The sequence below is a fragment of the Myxocyprinus asiaticus genome, chromosome 20 (genome assembly GCF_019703515.2).
Source record: "Myxocyprinus asiaticus isolate MX2 ecotype Aquarium Trade chromosome 20, UBuf_Myxa_2, whole genome shotgun sequence".
NCBI classification, from domain to species: Eukaryota; Metazoa; Chordata; class Actinopteri; order Cypriniformes; family Catostomidae; genus Myxocyprinus; species Myxocyprinus asiaticus.
Genome location: NC_059363.1, coordinates 46661109 through 46683155, shown reverse-complemented (window position 1 = coordinate 46683155; position 22047 = coordinate 46661109). Strand labels below are relative to the sequence as shown.

At 41.0% G+C, this 22047-nt stretch overlaps 1 protein-coding gene across 1 annotated transcript in view; it reads left to right on the top strand.

Moving 5' to 3' along the window:
• Positions 1–22047, top strand: part of LOC127411132 (protein angel homolog 1-like) — a 40394-nt gene that overhangs the window by 2887 nt on the left and 15460 nt on the right. Inside the window, exons 2-3 of the mRNA XM_051646480.1 lie at positions 18913–18962; positions 19540–19978. Of these exons, the coding sequence (XP_051502440.1) occupies positions 18913–18962; positions 19540–19978 (489 nt within the window). The remainder of the gene's footprint in view (positions 1–18912; positions 18963–19539; positions 19979–22047) is intronic.

Genomic DNA, 22047 nt, shown 5'->3' with positions numbered 1-22047 from the left:
TCTCGGATGAGGCCGATGACAGTGGTGTCATCTGCAAACTTCAGGAGCTTGACAGAGGAGTCCTTGGCAATGCAGTCATTGGTGTAGCAGGGAGTAGCAGGAGGGGGGTTGCAGGAGGTGTTGGTGTTTGTGTGAAGTGAAGGTCAGAGTGGGTGTGGGGTGTGAGATTGGGCCTTTCAAATCTGCAGTAGAACACATTCAGGTCATCAGCCAGTTGTTGGTCCACCACAGGGTTGGGGGTAGGAGTCCTGTAATTTGTGAGTTGTTTCATGCCACTCCACACCGATGCAGGGTCGTTAGCTGAAAACTTGTTTTTCAGCTTCTCAGAGTATCTCCTTTTAGTCACTCTGATTTCCCTGTTCAGTGTGTTCCTGGCCTGATTGTACAATACTTTATCCCCACCCCTGTAAGCATCCTCTTTGGCCTGACAAAGCTGCCTGAACTCTGCTGTAAACCACGGTTTGTCATTGTTGAACTTTAAATAAGTCCTAGTAGGAATGCACATATCCTCACAGAAACTGATATATGATGTTACAGTATCTGTGAGCTCATCCAGGTCTGTGGCTGCAGCCTCAAAAACACTCCAATCAGTGCAGTCAAAGCAGGTTTGTAGTTCCCGCTCTGCTTCATTGGTCCACATCTTTACAGTCCTTACTACTGGCTTGGTTGATTTTAATTTCTGCCTGTAGGTTGGATGAAGATGCACCAGACAGTGATCAGAGAGTCCCAAAGCTGCTCTAGGGACAAAGCGATATGCATCCTTTATTGTTATGCAACAATGATCCAGTATGTTCCTGTCTCTGGTGGGGCATGTGCTGTGCTGTTTGTATTTGGGCAGTTCATGTGTGAGATTTTCTTTGTTAAAATCCCCAAGAATAATAATATCTGAGTCTGGGTATTGTTGTTCCATGTCTGTGATTTGATCAGCCAGCTGTTGCAGCGCTGTGTTCAAACACGCGTTTGGTGCGATATACACACTCACCAGAATAAACGAGGAAAACACCCGCGGCGAGTAGAAAGGCTTACAGTTAATAAAGAGCACTTCCAAATTAGGACAGCACATCCGCTCTGAACAGCTGGAAGCCCGGAAGATGTAACGCGCTGTCCGGAATGGCTTCACTCAGCCAGGTTTTTGTGAAGCACAAGGCAGCAGAGGTTGAAAAGTCCTTGTTTGTGCGGGTGAGATGTAGTTCGTCCGTTTTGTTAGGAAGAGAGCGGAGATTCGCTAAATGAATACTCGTCAGCGCTGTTCGAAATCTGTGCCGAGAGAGTTTGACCAGCGCACCGACTCGTCTCCCTCGCCTGTGTCTCTTGAACAACAAAGCCGTGCCTCCAACTAAAATATCTAGCAAAATGTATGAATATTCAAAAACCGGGAAAAGATTGTCTGGTACATGCTGTCGAATGTTCAGCAGTTCGTCTCTGTTAAAACTGACTGGAAAAAGATTACTAAACACAGGACAAACAAACAAAAACAACAAAAGAACTGAGGAGCTCCACACCGAGGCGGCCATCTGCGGCACCATCATGATGTTTCAATGAATTATATCATTATGAAGGTTCATTATATCGTAGTATAAGATCACTGTTCTATGTCTAGTACATCATAGTGGACAATAATGGTTCTTGTTTGTCTGCCTTGCAGGTCACATTGTGAGCATTTTTGTAATATCTGTAAAAAAATAAACTCTATAATACCACACTGTGACATTACGTAAAATAAGTTCTAATAAGTTCTCATATTTGTGAGTTATGTAAAAAAAAAAAAAAAAATGATCAAAATTTTTGACTGCTAAAGCAATGTTTCAATATTTTTGTATTGTTACTGTTTACATTTTTGCTCTTTCATGAATTGTTTTGTATTTCATAATTGTTTCATTGTTTAAATATTTCTGAAAATCCTTTAATTGGAAGTTTGATGGTGACAACTTATGCCTGTGACAACACAAAATTATCTGTTTCTTTTTTCCTGTGAAATAACAATGGAAATGTTCAGTAGCTTTTTTTGTTGTCAAGACTTTATGGTTTGTGTCAATAGAAGTTTAGTAAAGGTGGGACATCTAGCCCCACTCTCCTATATCAGGGTACTGAATGATTACCATATCGTATAAGTATGTACTCTCCAAGGTCATTCAAATAATACCATGATGCATGTCCAAAAAACATGGTGTTGACATGGTACATGACAGTCCGTCTTATGTCTACTTGAATTGGCATGTGGGAGAGGGGGTGTGTCTTAAAACAAAAAGTTAATTGGTTGCTCTCATGGTTGAACTGTAAAAGATCATCTGTGAATTGGCTTTTTTTTTTAACTCAGTTGGCAAATGAATACAGAAAAGCCACTGGCAAATGCTTTTTTTGAAATACAATTAAAAAATGATATATTAATTTATTATTTTGTTATATTTACCTACATTTTAAAACATTAATTAAATAAACCGTTTTAAATACAGTATGTCTATTTTTTGTCAATTTAAAAATGATTTAATTTACAATTTTATATTTACCTACATTTTAAAACATCGATTAAATAAACAGTTTTAAATGTATATTTATTTGTCGATTTAAAAATGATTTAATTTATAATTTTATGTATTTACCTACTGTCACACCTCCCTCGGGCTTTCCACATCCCTCAGTGTTCCACTCCTCTTCTCCCAACTTCTAATTCATCACACCTTCACACAATCAGCTCACTCATCAAGGACTGCTTAAATAAGTCACCTTCACTTCAGTTCACTGTCAATTTTCACTAAGGACTATAGTTTGACTGCGCTGCTCCCATGCAGTGTAACTTTATTGAAGTTTGAAGATTTACCTTGTTGTTTGTTTATGGTTACCAAGTTTCTCTGCCTGATTTTTCTTAAATTCTGTGGACAATATCACCTGGATACTCACCTTGCTGATCCTTCATCTTCCTGAGAAGTCTACTTACCGTAACTTACCTGTTTACTTGCCTGTGTCATCCCATCTGTGTTTTGATCTCACCATGTATTTCCTGTAAACCTTTTGCGTTCTCATTAAATGCTCTTGCACCTGATTCCAAAAAAACTAAACTTGTGTGGATTGAATCCCTAACGCCTACACTTTAACATGAATTAAATAAACCGTTTTAAATGTCTTTTTATGGGAGCCTGGGTAGCTTGGCATGTTAACATGCTGACTACCACACCTGGAGTTGTAAGTTCGAATCCAGGGCGTGCTATATGACTCCAGTCAGGTATCCTAAGCAACCATTTGGCCCGGTTGCTAGGGTGGGTAGTTTCACATTGGGTTAACCTCCTCGTGGTCACCATAATGTGGTTCTCACTCTCTGTGGAGTGCGTGGTGAGTTGTGCATGGATGCCTCAGAGAATAGCGTGAAGCCTCTACAAGCTCTAGGTCTCCACGGTAATGTGTTCAACAAGCCGCATAAGATGCGTGGATTGACGGTCTCGGACGCAGAGGCAACTGAGATTCATCCTCCGCCACATGGATTGAGGCAAGTCACTATGCCACCAGGAGGACTTGAGCGCATTGGGAACTGGGCATTCCAAATTGGGGAGGGGAAAAAAGTCAGTTTTAAATGTATGATTTTATATTTAACTACTTAAAAACATTAAACTGTTAAATATGCCTATTTGTCAATTTAAAAATGGTTTAATTTTATATTTGGCTAAATTTTAAAACATGAATCAAAGGAGTCACATGACCCCATGCGAGGTTCAGACGTGTGAATGGCGAGCTCCATGCACTTTGCTAGTTTTAATACTTTTCATGTCATGTCCCTATTTTTTATTTTTTTTTTACTGATTCATCAGTGAACACAAAAAATACTAATATATATATATATACATATATATGAATCAAACACTTTAAACATTAAACCCCACTATATCCCCTCCCCCTACCAAACTCTCAACCCACCCTGACCCCCCACCCCCCCATGAACACCCCTGTGGTCAATAGAATATAGACACACAAACAGAGAGAGAAAAAAAACAAAAACAAAACTAAAACAATAAAATAAAATGCAATCAAGTATAATAAAAAAAAACTAAACTCTACCTTACTCCCTCCACCGCCCCTCCTCGAGATTCCCTAAAAAATGCTAAATAATTGCCCAATTTCTTATTGTAAGAATCCCTAACCCCCATCCTTTATACTCGACCCCTCCTCGAAGGCAGCCACCCTCCCCATCTCCGCACACCACTCCGGGAATGAGGGTGCTCCATCCAACTTCCAACTCCTCAAAATAACCTGCCGACTCAAGATGGCGCCGAGTATGGCTGCTGCGTTGCGAGCTCCGACACAACATAGCAATGTTTTGTTTGTTTTGTTTACAATTCTTATGTTTTTTGTCTTGGATGTTGTCTGCCTTATTGTCTACGACAGACAAACACTTTTGGACATTGGTTCAGCGATCTCACACCGAAAACCGGACTTCACATTCCTCAATGCTGACCCGCTGTTTACAAACACGCAAGCGGAGCCCTTTGTCTGGGCAGCACGGCCGCGGAAACGCAGGAGGAAAATGGGAAACAGAGCCGGCGTTCTCATCAGAGTAAGACGCCGCGCAAATCGACCCCCGCTACCCACTATTCTACTGGCAAATGTTCAGTCTCTGGATAACAAGCTCTGCGAGCTGAAAGCGCGGATCTCTTTCCAACGAGATACAAGGGACTGCTGTATTATCTGCCTTACGGAAACTTGGATGTCTGTGGAGATTCCAGACTCAGCCATTGAACCCACGGGGTTCTCCGTGCACCGAGCGGACAGAGCGAAAGACCTCTCAGGTAAAACTAGAGGTTGTGGTGCATGTTTTATGATCAACAAATCCTGGTGTGATCAGAGGAACGTTCATTCTATCAAGTCTTTCTGCTCTCCTGATCTGGAATTTCTTATGCTTCTGTGTCAACCATTCTGGCTACTGAGGGAATTCACAGCGGTCATTATCACTGCTGTGTACATCCCGCCACAAGCCGACACAGACCGGGCACTCAAGGAACTGTATGGGATTATAAGTGAGCAGGAAACCGTGCACCCTGAGGCCGCGTTCATTGTGACCGGGGACTTTAATAAAGCCAGTTTAAAATCAGTCGCACCAAAATATCACCAGCACATTAGTTTCAACACAGGAGGGGACCGGGTTTTGGATCATTGCTACTCTCCGTTCCGGGATGGCTACAAATCCCTCCCCTGCCCACCATTTGGCAAATCAGACCACTCTTCCATTCTGCTTCTGCCCGCTTACAGGCAGAAATTGAAACAGGAAGCACCCACCCTCAGAACGATCCAGTGCTGGTCGGACCAATCAGATTCTACGCTACAAGACTGTTTTGATAACACGGACTGGGAGATGTTCCGGTCCGCTTCTGATGACGACATCGAGCTTTACGCTGATAGCGTAATGTGTTTCATCAGAACGTGCGTAGAGGAAGTGATTCCGACCAGAACTGTACGAATCTATCCGAATCAGAAGCCGTGGATCAATAGCGATGTTCGCGCGGCACTAATGTGCGGACCTCCGCTTTTAATTCCGGGAACGCGGAGGAGCATAAACAAGCCAGTTATGCCCTCCGAAAACTATCAAAACAGCAAAACGCCAGTACAGGAGCAAGATTGAAGGACAGTTTAACACCACCAACTCTAGAAGCATGTGGCAGGGAATTAACATCATCACGGACTTTAAAGGGAATAAAAACTCCGCCATGAACACCGCTGCCTCTCTACCGGATGAGCTAAATACTTTTTATGCTCGTTTCGAGGGAAATAACACCGCCCTCGCGGAGAGAGCTCTCACGGCCAAAGCTACAGAGGTTAGTTCACTCTCCGTCTCTGTAGCGGATGTAACCTGATCCTTCCGACGGGTGAATATCCGCAAAGCCGCGGGTCCAGACGGCATTCCGGGCCGCGTCATCAGAGCGTGCGCGAACCAGCTGGCTGGTGTTTTTACGGACATTTTCAACCTTTCCCTCTCTTTGTCTGTAGTCCCCACATGCTTTAAAACATCCACCATTGTGCCTGTTCCAAAACAATCATAAATAACTTGTTTAAATGACTGGCGTCCTGTTGCTCTGAACCCCATCATCAGCAAATGCTTTGAGAGACTAATCAGAGATTACATCTGCTCTGTCTTGCCACTCAATCTTGACCCGCTGCAGTTTGCTTACCGCAACAACCGCTCCACTGATGATGCCATTGCATCTACAATACACACTGCTCTCTCCCACCTGGAAAAAAAGAACACTTATGTGAGAATGTTGTTTGTAGACTACAGCTCAGCATTCAACACCATAGTGCCCTCCAAGCTAGATGAGAAACTCCGGGCTCTGGGCTTAAACAGCTCGCTGTGCAGCTGGATCCTGGACTTCCTGTCAAGCAGACGCCAGGTGGTTAGAATAGGCAGCAACATCTCCTCATCACTAACCCTCAACACTGGAGCCCCGCAGGGCTGTGTTCTCAGCCCACTACTGTATTCCTTGTACACACATGACTGTGTGGCAACACATTGCTCCAATGCCATCATTAAGTTTGCTGATGACACGACGGTGGTAGGTCTGATCACTGACAATGATGAAACAGCCTACAGAGAGGAGGTGCACACTCTGACACACTGGTGTCAGGAGCACAACCTCTCCCTCAATGTCAGTAAGACAAAGGAGCTTGTGGTGGACTTCAGAAGAAAAGACAGAGAACACAGTCCCATCACCATCAATGGAGCACCAGTGGAGAGAGTCAGCAGCTTCAAGTTCCTGGGTGTCCACATCACTGAGGAACTCACGTGGTCCGTCCACACTGAAGTCGTTGTGAAGAAGGCTCATCAGCGCCTCTTCTTCCTGAGACGGCTAAGGAAGTTTGGAATGAACCGCCACATCCTCACACGGTTCTACACCTGCACTGTAGAGAGCATCCTGACTGGCTGTATCTCCGCCTGGTACGGCAATAGCACCGCCCACAACCGCAAAGCACTGCAAAGGGTGGTGTGAACTGCCAAACACATCATCGGAGGTGAGCTTCCCTCCCTCCAGGAAATATATACAAGGCGGTGTGTGAAAAAAGCTCGGAGGATCATCAGAGACTCCAGCCACCCTTGCCATGGGCTGTTCTCACTGCTACCATCAGGTAGGCGGTATCGCAGCATCAGGACCCGCACCAGCCGACTCCATGATAGCTTCTTCCCCCAAGCAATCAGACTTTTGAACTTTTGATCTCCCACGATCAAAATACATCAGCCCTGCACTTTATTACTCTTTTATCTCACACCGGACTGTCATAAATTATATTACTATTATTATATTATGTCTCTCTTAACAACTGACTATCAACCGACAGCCTGAATGTCAATACAGTACAATACTGTACATTCTATATATATATATATATATATATATATATATATATATATATATATATATATATATATACTTTTATTTTTTATATATATATTTTAATTTTTAATTTTTATTGAATAATGTGTATCTATATAGTAAAAACAAAAAAACAAAAAACAAAAACAAAAACAGCATATTGTATACTGTACAGTGTATGTTATTATTTGTATATTGTTGAGTGTAATTATGTGTATAACAGATGTTTAAATTGTGTTGTGTTAATTTGATGTTTTAAGTTGAGTGTAATTATGTATAACAGATGTTTAAATTGTGCTGTGTTAATTTGATGTTATTGTAAATTGGTACTGTCTCATCACTGTCACGACTGCTATGTTGATCGGAACTGCACCCAAGAATTTCACACACCATTGCACTTGTGTATATGGTTGTGTGACAATAAAGTGATTTGATTTGATTTGATTTGATTTGATTACTAATCATCACACTGGTCAAAACCCAGTCCTCCTTGTACTTATCTACCAAATCCATGACCTCCCTTTTTCCCAAGAATACAGAGTCTGGGGCAGAACGAGACCTGAGTGCCCAACACATCACACACAAAACTTTGCACCTTCAGCCAAAATTCTTGGATCTTAAGGCACCCCCAAAAAACATGGATGGTGTCTCCACCTTCAGTATGGCATCGCCAGCAGATGGGTGTGTCCTTAAGACCAAGCCTATACAATCTACAGGGGGTCCAATAAAATCTATGTAAAATCTTAAATTGCATAAGGCGAACCCTTGCATCTCTAGATGCAGACTTTGTTTTTTAGAATCCTTGCCCACACCCCCTCCTCCAATAACAAATTTATGGCCATTTGTTGGTTTAGCCATTATTGCACATTGTTGCAATTTTCTTTTGTGTAGTTGTTGTTTATACTTATGAAAATATTTTCACAGTAAATACTTTTGCACCGTAATAAACACTTCTTGGGATCCACCATTTATTACCAGCACATCATTTTTACTCTGACCGTCAGGCCACTTAACAGTTAGACTCCCAAATATTACTTTTGCAAATAGAAAAGATTAGAATAGAAGAACAGGGAGCCCTGCAACAGATGTCATGGCTAATTTCAGATTATTTTACTCTGGATAGGGGCACCTGGCAGGGTTGCCCTCTGTCCCCATTATTGTTTTGTCTTGTCCTGGAACCATTAGCAGCCGCAATAAGAAAGGAAGATGATTTTCCAGGGGTGGTGGCGGGAGGTATGGTGCATAAGCTTTTGCTCTCTGCAGATTATATTTTATTATTCATCTCCGACCCCACCAGATCTGTGCCTTGCCTCCACAGAATTATTAATTCCTTTTCTAAGTTCTCAGGATACAGAGTAAATTTGTCTAAATCCAAAGCTTTGGCTCTGACAGCATTCTGCCCAGCGACGACTTTTCAGCTGGGCGTCTTCCAGTGGCCCAAACAGGGTATGAAGTATTTGGGCATTTTATTCCCAGCAAATTTGTGTGATTTAGTTAGAGTTAATTTTGACCTCTTAATAAAAGATGTTTGAGCGATGTGGGCAGGTGGGCTTCATTACATTTATCTATGATTGGAAAGGTTAATGTTATTAAAATGAATTGTATTCCAAAATTCAACTACCTGCTACAATCTCTCCCTGTAGATGTCCCCCTCTCTTATTTCAAGCAATTTGATAGAATAGCGAAGTCCTTCATTTGGAATGGTAAGCGTCCCATATTACATTTCAATAAATTACATAAGACGATTGACAAAGGAGGGCTAGGCCTACCCAAGATTTTGTTTTATTATTATGCATTCGGTCTCAGTCATTTGGCTCATTGGTCGATTCCACCTGAGAGAGCCACTCTCTGATTTTGTATTGAACAGGAAGTTCTTGGCCCTATTTCGCCATTGCAAAGCCTTTCTATCAAACTAATTAGAGAAGTTACACCCCATTATCTCACATTTTCACTCGGTATGGACAAAAGTGTCCAGAGTGTTTAATTCGGACATTTATTTAAATGTTGCCTCGAGCATATAGCTGAACCCAAAGTTATGTAATAATAAGTCCCCTTTCTGCTGGACAGAGTGGATTGTGACCTATATGAGAGTGGAGTGTTGAGATCCTTTTAAAATATGGTTCAACATTTTAGGATTCCCAGATACAGTTACTAATATTTTGTATTTTAAATACGTAATCCCGTTACATGTATTCCGTTACTCCCCAACCCTGGAAGCAACCAATGAGCCAATTGTCTGAGACTGAATGCATAATAATAAAACAAAATTTTCACGTTTGACAGTCGGCCTATGCAATTTACTGAAATGTAATCTGGGATGTTTACCATTCCAAATGAAGGATTTCGCTATGCTATCAAATTGCTTGAAATAAGAGAGGGGGACATCTATAGGGAGAGATTGTAGCAGGTAGTTGAATTTTGGAATACAATTCATTTTAATAACATTAACCTTCCCAATTATAGATAAATGTAATGAAGCCCACCTGCCCACATCGCTCAAACCATTTTATTAGAGGGTCAGAATTAACTAACTAAATCACAAAAATTTGCTGGGAATAAAATACCCAAATACTTAATGCCCTGTTTGGGCCACTGGAAGGCACCCGGCTGAAAAGCCGTTACCAGGCAGTATGCTGTCAGAGCCAAAGCTTCGGATTTAGACCAATTAGCTCTGTATCCTGAGAACTTAGAAAAGGAATTAATAATTCTGTGGAGGCAAGGCACAGATCTAGTAGGGTTGGAGATGAATAATAAAATATAATCTGCGTAAAGCAAAAGCTTATGTGCCACACCTCCCACCACCACCCCTGGAAAATCATCTTCCTTATTTATTGTGGCTGCGAATGGTTCCAGGGCAAGACAGAACAATAATGGGAAAGAGGGCAACCTTACCGGGTGCCCCTATCCAGAGTAAAATTATCTGAAATTAATCCAATCATTTGTACTGCTGCTACTGGGTGTCTATAAAGTAACTTAATCCAACCAATAAAAGTATTCCCAAACCCATACATTTCCAAAATCTTAAAAAGATAATCCTATTCTACCATATCAAACGCCTTTTCAGCGTCAAGTGAGATGGCAGCGACCGGAGTTTGAACATTCGCCACTGACCACATGATATTATTGAAACTCCTGATGTTATCAGAAAAGCTACGGCCCTGAATAAACCCACCTGATCTATATGTATAAAAGATGTCATAGCTTTACTTAATCGGTTAGCAAAACAATTTTGACAATATTTTAACGTCTAGCTTGATCAGGGAAATTGGACGGTAACTCTTATTCTCACTAGGATCTTTGTCCTTTTTAAGAATCAGACTGATCCGGGCTTGCGTCATGGTTGGCAGAAGTTTTCCATTCTTTAATTATTCCGTATAAACTTCTAACAAAAGGGGAGTCGCGTGGTGCCATGCGAGGGTCGGACGTGTGAACAGCGAGCTCTGCGCACTTTGCTAGTTTTAATACTTTTTAAGTCATAAACCGGTGAGATTCGGTACACTCTGATTCTTGATTGTTCACAGAAGACAACATGTCAAAGAATTCAAAATCCTCGGGCTCTGGAGACATTAAAAGACACTTACATTCTCAAGCTGATACCCCTGGCAGGGTCGCAGACTGGGCACTTGGACGGTGCGGTGGGAGAGATTCAGCGTCAACTGTCGAGCATATCGGCAATACTGGCGAAGGTTGTTACTGACTTAGAGGATCTTGCAGTAATACGTCAATCGATTACTGCCATGGAGATGAAATTCACTGAGATGGTTACAAGAGTGTCGGATGTTGAGAAACGGATCGATTATCTGGAGTCATCGGAGAGAGAATTAGCTGCTAATCCACTAGCGACCAAGACAGACTTTGAGCGTGTTTGGGAAAAGTTGGAAGACCTTGAGAATTGTAACCGCGAAACATTTACATTTCATTTATGCATTTGGCAGATGCTTTTATCCAAAGTGACTTACAGTGCACTTATACAGGGACAATCCCCCCAGAGCAACCTGGAGTTAAGTGCATTGCTCAAGGACACAATGGTGGTGGCTGTGGGGATTGAACCAGCAACCTTCTGATTACCAGTTTTGTGCTTTAGCCCACTACACCACCACCACTCAGAAACAACATCTGAATTGTTGGAATCCCTGAGGACGAGGAAGGCCGAGATATGATGAAATTCCTAGATGGGCTATTCCCAAGTCTGCTCGACATAACAGGCCGTAATCTGGAAATCGAGTGAGCTCACAGAGTTCTGGCTCTGAGATCCACGGAGGGAGACAGGCCCTGATCAATTCTGGCCAAATTTCTGAGATCATCCGATAAAGATCTCGTGTTACACGAGGCGAGGAGTAAAGGAAGGCTTTCTTGGAAGAACCACAACATTTTCTTGTTCCCAGACTTTGCGAATTTGACAAGAGAGAAACGTGATCGATTCAAGGATTGCAAGAAACTCTTACATCAACGGAAAGTTGCTTTTGCACTTATGTTCCCGGCCAAATTGAGAATAGATACTAAGGATGGCCGCAAAATATTTACATGCCCACGGCAAGCAATGTCCTTCATAAAGTCAATGGAATGAGTAAGTCATTGTCTGATACTCTCTATGCAGCCGAGTGGGCCTGACTCACTGAATATTCACTTGAATGTCCGAGGAAACTGAGCGCCTTATGTGCTTCTTTTTGTGCTGGTTCCGCCTAGCGGCTGGAGTATGTTTTGTGGAGTAACACTCCTTTGGGACAGTTAAGTGGATGAATCTACACATCTTTGGGTTTATCCCGCCTATTGGCTGGAGTTTGTTTTATAGATTATTTTCTGTTGTGTAATTCTGTCACAAAATTTGTATAGAAGCACCGGACTTGAGCAATCCGACGGCAAATTTGTCGTGGGGACTCTCGTAGGTGTATATGGACTGTTTGAGTTTAGAGGGATGGATGCCAGTTGGCTCTGTCATGCGCGGGGTTAATGTGCACGTTTTTCTTTTTTCTGTTTGTTTGGTTTGGGGGGAAGTTCGGGGTTTGATTGTTGCACTAGTGTTGGAAGGTGGTCTTTATAATTTTATTTTTGACACAATCTATTTTTTCTAATATGTCAAAATGTCAAATGTTAATATGAGTGGATTGTCTCTCTTCACGTGGAATGTGAATGGGTTGGGGCACCCCATAAAAAGAATGAAGGTTATTTCTTTTTTAAATGTAAGAAATATGATATTGTGTTTCTTCAAGAAACGCATCTTTCCCCGCAAGAAGCTGAAAAATTTGGGAAGATATGGGGTGGACATGTTTTTTTAGTGCTGGCTCAAGGAAGAGCAGGGGAGTCATTATATTGATAAGTAAGCATCTACAATTCAAATGTCTCAAACAGATTAATGATAAATTAGAAGAGTCATTATTGTTTTAGCAGAAATTCAGGGGCAAAGGTTGATTTTGGCTAATATTTACACACCTAATGCTGATGATCAGGGCTTCTTTATAGATCTTGAAAGGATGTTGCAAGCCGCTGGCACCCCTCATGATATAATATTGGGAGGAGACTTTAATCTTTTGATGGACTCAGTCTTTGATCATAGTGAAGCAAAAGTGCGTGAGCCCCCTAGAGCAACACTGACACTTCACAGGATGTATAAAAATCTTGGTCTTATATTTGGAGACTTTTGAACCCATCTGGTAGGGACTATACATTTTTTTCATCAGTCCATAAGATTTATTCTAGAATAGATTTTTTTATATATATCTAAGTCCCTCATTTCATCTGTTGTTGATTGCTCAATTGGAAACATCTTAGTCTCAGATCACGCCCTGGTGTGTTTAGAGGTGTTGCCACATATGGAGAAAAAGATATCATATAGTTGGCACTTTAATGTATCCCTTTTGCAAAATCCTGAATTCCAACAAATGTTAAAGGCTGAAATCAGTGTTTATATGGAAACCAATTGGTCATCAGCATCCTCTGTGGGCGTGGCTTGGGAGGCACTTAAGGCCTTTAGGGGTCGGATCATGCAGTATGCCTCATTAGCTTTTGGCTAGATATATAAAGTAGAGAGAGTCTTTTTCTACTATTCCCTCAGTGAAATCTGCTGGTGGTGAAATATTTACCTCGGCCATTGATATTAATAATGCTTTTAAAAAATTCTATCTTGATCTCTATAGTTCCACATCTTCGTCTACTGATGAAGATATTAGAAACTTTGTGGAACCATTAGAACTCCCTAAACTGACGACTGAGCGAAAAAATTCTCTTGATTCTGAGATAAACTTGGAGGAGCTTGGCGAGGTAATTAAGGCCTCGGCTCCGGGGCCAGATAGCTTTTCCGCTAAATTTTTTAGATCTTATGCTACAGAACTGGCTCCAATTATGTTAGAAGTTTATACGGAAGCATTAAAGAATGGAAAGTTTCTGCCAACCATGACACAAGCTCAGATCAGCCTGATTCTTAAAAAGGACAAAGATCCAAGCGAGCGTAAGAGTTACCTTCCAATTTCCCTGATCCAGCTAGACGTTAAGATATTGTCAAAAACTTTGGCTAACCGATTAAGTAAAGTTATGACATCTCTTATACATATAGATCAGGTAGGGTTTTTTCGGGGCTTCAGCTCTTCTGATAATATCAGGCTTCTCATCAATATCATGTGGTCAGTGGCAAATGATCAGACTCCGGTCGCTGCCATCTCACTTGATGCCGAAAAGGCTTTTGATATGGTTGAATGGGATTATCTTTTTAAGATTTTGGAAATATACGGGTTCGGGAACACTTTTATTGGATGGATTAAGTTACTTTATAGACACCAGGTAGCGGCAGTACAAACAAATGGATTAATTTTAGATTATTTTACTCTGGACAGGGGCACCCAGCAGGGTTTCCCTCTTTCCCCATTATTGTTCTGTCTTGCCCTGAAACCATTAGCAGCCGCGATAAGAAAAGAAGATGATTTTCCAGGGGTGGTGGCGGGAGGAATGGCACATAAGCTTTTGCTTTACGCAGATGATATTTTATTATTCTTCTCTGATCCCACTAGATCTATGCCTTGCCTCCACAGAATTATTAATTCCTTTTCTAAGTTCTTGGGATACAGAGTCAATTGGTCTAAATCCGAAGCGACGGCTTTCCAGCCGGGCGCCTTCCAGTAGCCCAAACAGGGCATTGAGTATTTGGGTATTTTATTCCCAGCAAATTTGTGTGATTTAGTTAGTTTATTTTGTCCCCTTAATAAAAAGGTTTTCAAGCGATGTGGGCTTCATTACATTTATCTATGATTGGAAAGGTTAATGTTATTAAAATGAATTGTATTCCAAAATTCAACTACCTGCTACAGACTGTCCCTGTAGATGTCCCCCTCTCTTATTTCAAGCAATTTTATAGCATAGTGAAATCCTTCATTTGGAATGGTAAGCATCCATGATTACATTTCAATAAGTGACATAGGCCGATTGACAAAGGTGGGCTAGGCCTACCCAAGATGTTGTTTTATTATTATGCATTCAGTCTCAGACATTTGGCTCATTGGTCGCTTCCACCTGAGAGAGCCCCTCTCTGCTTTTGTATTGAACAGGAAGTTCTTGCCCCTATTTTGCAATTGCAATGCCTTTCTATTAAACTAACCGGAGAAGTTAAGTCACACCCTGCTATCTCGCATTTGCACGTGGTATGGACAAAAGTGTCCAGAGTATTTAATTCAGACATTTATTTAAATGTTTTCTCAAGCATATGGATGAACCCAAAATTATGTATTCATAAGTCCCCTTTCTGCTGGTCAGAGTGGATTGTGAGGGAGATTAATACGCTCGGTGACCTATATGTGAGTGGAGTGTTGAGATCCTTTTAAAATATGGTTCAACATTTTAGGATTCCCAGATCTCCATTCTTTAGGTATTTACAGCTTTGCCATCTGCTCTGTACTGTTTTTGGGGGTAGCATACACCCCCCTAAAGCGGCAGATACTCTGGAAGTGGTGATCACTGCCTTTGGAAAAGTTCATGAGGCATCAGTGTATTATTCCTTGTTAATTCAGAGTCTGTGGAATGGAGCTTCAACTTTTCTCAAGAGATTATGGGAGAAAGATTTAAACTTTGTATTGGAGGAGGGAGTGTGGGCTAGGATTCTAAAAAATTTCAAATCTACATCTAGGGTTCGTCTGATGCAATTTAAGATTTCACACCGATTTTATTGGACCCCCTCTAGATTGTATAGACTTGGTCCCAGAGACACACCCACCTGCTGGCGATGCTAACCAGAAGACAGGGACACAACCCATGTTTTTTGGTGGTGTGTTATGATCCAAGAATTTTGGTTGAGGGTTAAGAATTGTATGTGTGGTGTATTGGGTATTCAAATTTAATTTTGTATTCTAGGTGATGGGACAGTTATTAATAAAGGGGATGGGTTCATAAAGAATTGGGTCCTGGCTGGTGTCATGATTGGAAGACAGGTCATCCTTAGGGGATGGAAGTCAGCTGGAGTGCTCTCGTTTCGGGAGTGGTGCACAGAATTGGGCAGGGTGGCGACATTTGAGGGGATGATATAAAGAAGGCTGGGCAACATGGGTATATTTAATAAAAAATTGGTTTTTTTGGAGGACAGTGGAGGGAGATAGTCAATGTTAAATGTGTGTGTGCATTCTTATTGTTTTTTTTTTGTTTGTTTGTTTGTTTCTAAATACTTTGTTGATTTATTGTTTGTATGTGTCATTATTAATTTACTATCAGACCACTGAGGTTCGTGTTTGTGTCGGGTGGGGGGGTTTAAGTTCATATAATTTGATTCCGTATTTTCTGTCACGTTTATTTAATCTGTCACTGGAATCAATAAAAATTGTTAATAACAAATAACTTCTAGCAAAAGTGGAGCCAATTCTGTAGCATAAGATCTAAAAAACTCAGCGGCAAAGCCATGTAGGCAAGGCCTTAATTACCTTGTCAAGCTCCTCCAAGGTTATCTCAGAATCAAGAGAATTTAGGAAGTTCTAATGGTTCCTCAGAATCAGTTTAGGAAGTTCTAATGGTTCCACAAAGTTTCTAATATCTTCATCAGTAGACAAAGACGTGGAACTATAGAGATCAAGAAAGAATTCTTTAAAAGCATTATTATTATCAATGGCTTTGACCACCAGTAGATTTCACTGAGGGAATGGTAGAAAAAGACTCTCTCTGCTTTATATATTTAGCCAAAAGCTTCCCTTCCTTGTCCCCAACTCAAAGTAAGACTGTCTTGCCCTGAATAGCCAAAACTCCACCTTCTGTGACAAAATCTGTATTATATCTGTATTTCAATCGGGTCAATTTTCTGAGGTCATCAGATGACATTCAGCACTTCAGCTCTGCCTCTGCACTTTTAATATTCCCATCCAATTCCACGAGTTCTTGTTCTTTGGATTTTTTGGTGAATGAGGCATACTGTATAATCCGGCCCCTAAGAACCACCTTGAGTGCCTCCCAAGCCATGCCCACAGATGATAATGAGGACCAGTTGGTCTCCATATAAACATTGATTTCAGCCTTTAACATTTGTTGGAATTCAGGATTTTGCAAAAGGGATACATTAAAGTGGCAACTATATGATTTCCTTTTCTCCATATGTGGCAACACCTCTAAACTCACCAGTGCGTGATCTGAGACTAAAATGTTTCCAACTGAGCAATCAACAACAGATGAGTAAATCTAGAGTAAATTTATGGACTGATGAAAATAATTTATAGTCCCAACCAGATGGGTTCAAAAGTCTCCAAATATCTGTAAGACCAAGATTTTTACACATCCTGTGAATCGTCAATGTTGCTTTAAGGGGCTTGCACACTTTTGCTTCACTATGATCAAGGACTGAGTCCATCAAAAGTCTCCTCCCAATATTATATTATGAGCGGTGCCAGCGGCTTGCAACATCCCTTCAAGATCTATAAAAAAGCCATAATCATCAATGTTAGGTGCGTAAATATTAACCAAAATAAGACTTTGCCCCTGAATTTCTGCTAAAACAATAATGACTCTTCCTAATTTTTCTTTAATCTGTTTGAGACATTTGAATTGTAGATGCTTACTTATCAATATAATGACTCCCCTGCTCTTACTTGAGCCAGCACTAAAGAAAACATGTCCACCCCATATCTTCACAAATTTTTCAGCTTCCTGCTGGGAAAGATGCGTTTCTTGAAGAAACACTATATCATATTTCTTACGTTTAAGAAAATAAATAACCTTCCTTCTTTTTATGGGGTGCCCCAACCCCTTCACATGCCACATGGAGAGAGATAATCCACTCATATTAACATTTGACATTTTGACATATAAGAGAAAAAAGATTGTGTGTCAAAAACAAAGTTATAAAGACCACATTCCAACATTAGTGCAACAATCAAACCCCAAACTTCCCCCAGAACCAAACAAACAGAAAAAAGAAAAACATGCACATTAACGTCGCGCACGATAGTGCCAACTAGCGTCTGTCCCTCTAAACTCAAACAGTCCATATATGCCGTCGGATTGCTCAAGTCCAGTGTTTCTATACAAATTTTGTTAGACAGAATTACACAACAAAAGATAATCTATAAAACAAACTCCAGCCAATAGGCAGAATAAACACAAAGAGCACGTAGATTCATTCACAAAACTGTCCCGAGGTGTGTTACTCCACAAAACAAACTCCAGCCACTAGGCAGAACCAGCACAAAAAAGGCACTCGGTTTCCTCGGACATTCAAACGAATGTTCAGTGAGCCGGCCCACTCGGCTGCTACATGAGTGCAACAAATTACCTATTCACTCCAATGTCATGCAAGAAATACTCCACAAAACATTCTCCAGCCAATATGAGGCATAAGCACAAAGAGTGCGCAGATTCATCCACAAAACTGTCCAGAAGGAGTGTTACTCCACAAAACAAACTCCAGCCACTAGGCGGAACCAGCACAAAAAGAAAAAAAAAAGCTCGAATAGTCAAGTGAATGTTCAGTGAGTCGGTCCACTCGGCTGCAGCATGAGTACCACAAGATAACTTACTCCATTGACTTTATGAAGAACATCGCATGCTGTGGACATGTGAATGTTTTATGGCCAAATTTAGCATCTATTCTCAATTTGGCCGGGAATATCAGTGCAAAAGCGACCTTCCGTTGATGTAAAAGTTTCTTGCATTCCATGAATCGATCACGTTTCTCTCGTCGAATTCGCAAAGTCTGGGTACAAGAAAATGCTGCCTTCCTTTACTCCTTGCCTCGCGTAACACGAGATCTTTATCAGATGATCTCAGAAATTTGGCCAGAATTAATCGGGGCCTCCCCCCTCGCAGCTCGCCAAGAAGGAACCCTGTGAGCTCGCTCGATTTCCAGCTTATGGCCTGTTATGTCAAGCAGATGTGGAAAGAGCCCGTCCAAGCATTTCACCATATCCTGACCCACTTTGGCCTCAGGAATGCCATCAATATGGACATTATTCCACCGGCTATGGTTCTCCATGTCCTCCAACTTCTCCCAGACACGCTCCAAATCCACCTTGGTCGCTAGCGGATTAGCAAATAATTCCCTCTCCGCTGACTCCAGATAATCGATCCGTTTCTTAACATCCCCCACTCTTGTAACCACCTCTGGCAGTGATCGATCAAACGTATCACTGCAAGATCCTCCATGTCAGCAACAACCACGTAAGTGTCTTTTAATGTCTCCAGAGCCCGAGGATTTTTGACTCCTGGAACAGTTATGGATCAGAGTGTATCGAATCTCACCAGTTTATGTCATTAAAAGTGCAAAAACTAGCAAAGTGGGCAGAGCTTGCCATTCACATGACTGATCCTCATATGGTGTCACGTGACCTCCCCCATTTGTACTATTTTAATGATACTTATGACAGTAGTGGTTACAAAGAGTTGGGAAAAGAGCTGAATTAATATTTCTCCTTTTGTGTATCATTGAAAAAATAACAGCAGATGGGCTTTGAACAACAAGAGGGTGAGTAAATAATGAGAGAATTTTAATTTTTGGGTGAAATATTCCACATACTTTCCTTTTAAAATTAGTGGATTAACCTGAAGAGCTACTGTTTTATAACATCTTACAATTAAAGGAATGTTCCAGATTCATAATGGCCATTAATCACAGATAATAATTTTGACTCGTCCCTCAGTTTTTGTATTTATAAAGCAAAAGCCGCAGTTACAGTAATACACTTACAGTGGAAGTAAACTGTGCCAATTTTGATCACCATTAGAATCCAGTTGATAGTGTTTTTTTAACTCAGGTTACATCTGCATCTACAAACGGCGCACAGACACTAAAACCGCCGGCTGTGCAGTGTGTTACCACAGCAACCGCTTCACCCAGCTGTCTGTCAACTTGCTCGAGTTTTACAGATCTGACTGCGAGCTACTTAATCGTGACAACATTGGCATTGTGCTGCTTCTCCAGCCAATCACAGAGCAGGACACAGCACTCCGCCCTATATGTGTGGCCAACACACACCTGGTGTTTAACCCGCAGAGAGGCGACGTGAAGCTCGCACAGCTCGCCATTCTATTGGCTGAAATTGACATGATGATGAAGTGTAAGAGTGAAGGACGAAGCTGTGAGGTGATCTTATGTGGAGATTTTAACTGTTTACCCAACACACTCATCACCAGTGGACAGCTCTACTACCACGGCTTACCTGCCTGGATGGTGAGTGGCACATTACATCATATATGACATACAAATGGGTGTTTTTTTCAACTTCTGACACTTTCATGTCCCAGGGGTTGATTTTTATTTATATGAAAGTCTCATTAAAACTAAACTGGAAACTTTTTACCAGGACTTCATCATTTATTTTTGGTACTGTTTAAATATCATATTATTGCTTTGTCCATTGCATGCCACGTGTTTACTATAGCTTCTTCCGTTAGCAGTGAGGGATTCACATGTGATAAATATAAGGAATTAGTCAGGTTGACAGAGAAGGTTAATGAGTTAGAGACACGCAACCAAATGCTAGTGGAGGTTAGTGAGAAAGAGAAGCCGGAAGATACTGTTTCAGATGTGGGTAATACAGCGAGCAACACACACACTTTGGTTCCGGCTGTAGAGCCCCTGCCGCAGGAAGTTTGGGTGACATCTCGGTGGCATACTCATAGGGTAAAGTGACACCACTCTCCCATTCCTGTTTGGATTTCCAATCAATTCTCCCCACTCAGTGATGCACCCACTGAGAATCATGTTGAAAGGGCCCTTGTTATTGGTGACTCTATTGTAAGGAACGTGGAAATAGAGACTCCAGCCACTATTATTAAATGCATCTCGGGTGCCAGAACATCTGACATTAGATCAAATTTACAAGTGCTGGCTAATGGTAAATGTAGATGTTCTAAGATTGTTGTTCATGTCTGCACTAACGATGTCCAGCTTCGCCAGTCGGAGATCACTAAAGATAATGTTAAAGAGGTGTGTGAACTTGCAAAAATGATGTCAGACACTGTAATATGCTCTGGCCCCCTCCCTGCTCATCATGGTGATGAGGCTTATAGTAGTCTGGATATCCAGTCACTGAATGGCTGGATGTCCAGAGAATAGCATAGGATTTATAGACAATTGGAAGAGTTTTGGGGGAAGACCTGACCTGCTAAAGAGAGACGGACTCCATCCATCCAGGGAAGGTGCCACTCTCCTCTCTAGTAATATGGCTTATAGTCTTAATAGTGATAGTATTTGACAAACTGGGGCCCAGGTCAGGAAGCAGACAAACTGGCTAATCAGAACATCTGCTAGCTGCCTTGAGACATCACACAGGTCACAAACTACAACACATAAAGAATGAATCAACTATATATCATATAGAGACTGTGTCTGTTCCCTGAACTACCAAACACAAAACCGTCATTAAGTCATTTAAAAAATGTTTTTTATTAATGTCAAACATGAAAATAACAAAAAAAAAAAAAAAAAAAACTGAAGATAAACATCATATAAAGGTAGGGCTACTAAACATTAGACCACTTTAATCCAAATCACTAATTGTAAATTAAATTATTACAGATCATAGTTTGGATTCACTCTGTTTGACTGAAACGTGGATTAAAACAGATGAATATATTAGTTTAAATGAGTCTACTCCCTCAGGTTATTGTTATAAACATGAGCCTCATCTGCAAGGTCGAGGAGGAGGTGTTGCTACAATTTACAGTGATATTTTCAGTGTTACTCAAAGGTCTGGATATAAGTTTAATTCTTTTGAACTGATAATGCTTAATGTCAGATATAAATAAAAAATCTTTGTCATCTTTTGCTCTTGCAACAGTATATAGATCACCAGAGCTATATTCTGAATTCCTTCAAGAATTTTCTGATTTTCTGTGAGATCTAGTGGTTGCTGTGGATAGAGCTTTAATCGTCGGTGACTTCAGCATCCACATAGATAACGAAAATGATACACTGGGATTAGCATATATCGATATTCTCAACCCTTTTGGGGTTAGAAAAAATGTGACAGCTCCAACCCATCACCAGAGTCAAACACTAGATCTAATTTTGTCATATGGAATTGATGTTGATAAAATAGAAATTCTGCCGCAGAGCAATGATATCTCAGATCATTACCTTGTCTCTTGTATGCTGTGCTACGCAAAGGTATCTCAATCTATGCAATGTTATCGTTCATGTAGAACTATTCTTTCAACTACTAAAGATAGCTTCACTAATAATCTTCCAGACTTGTCTCAAATACTAAGGATGCCACAAAGTTCTGAAGAACTTGATGTTGTC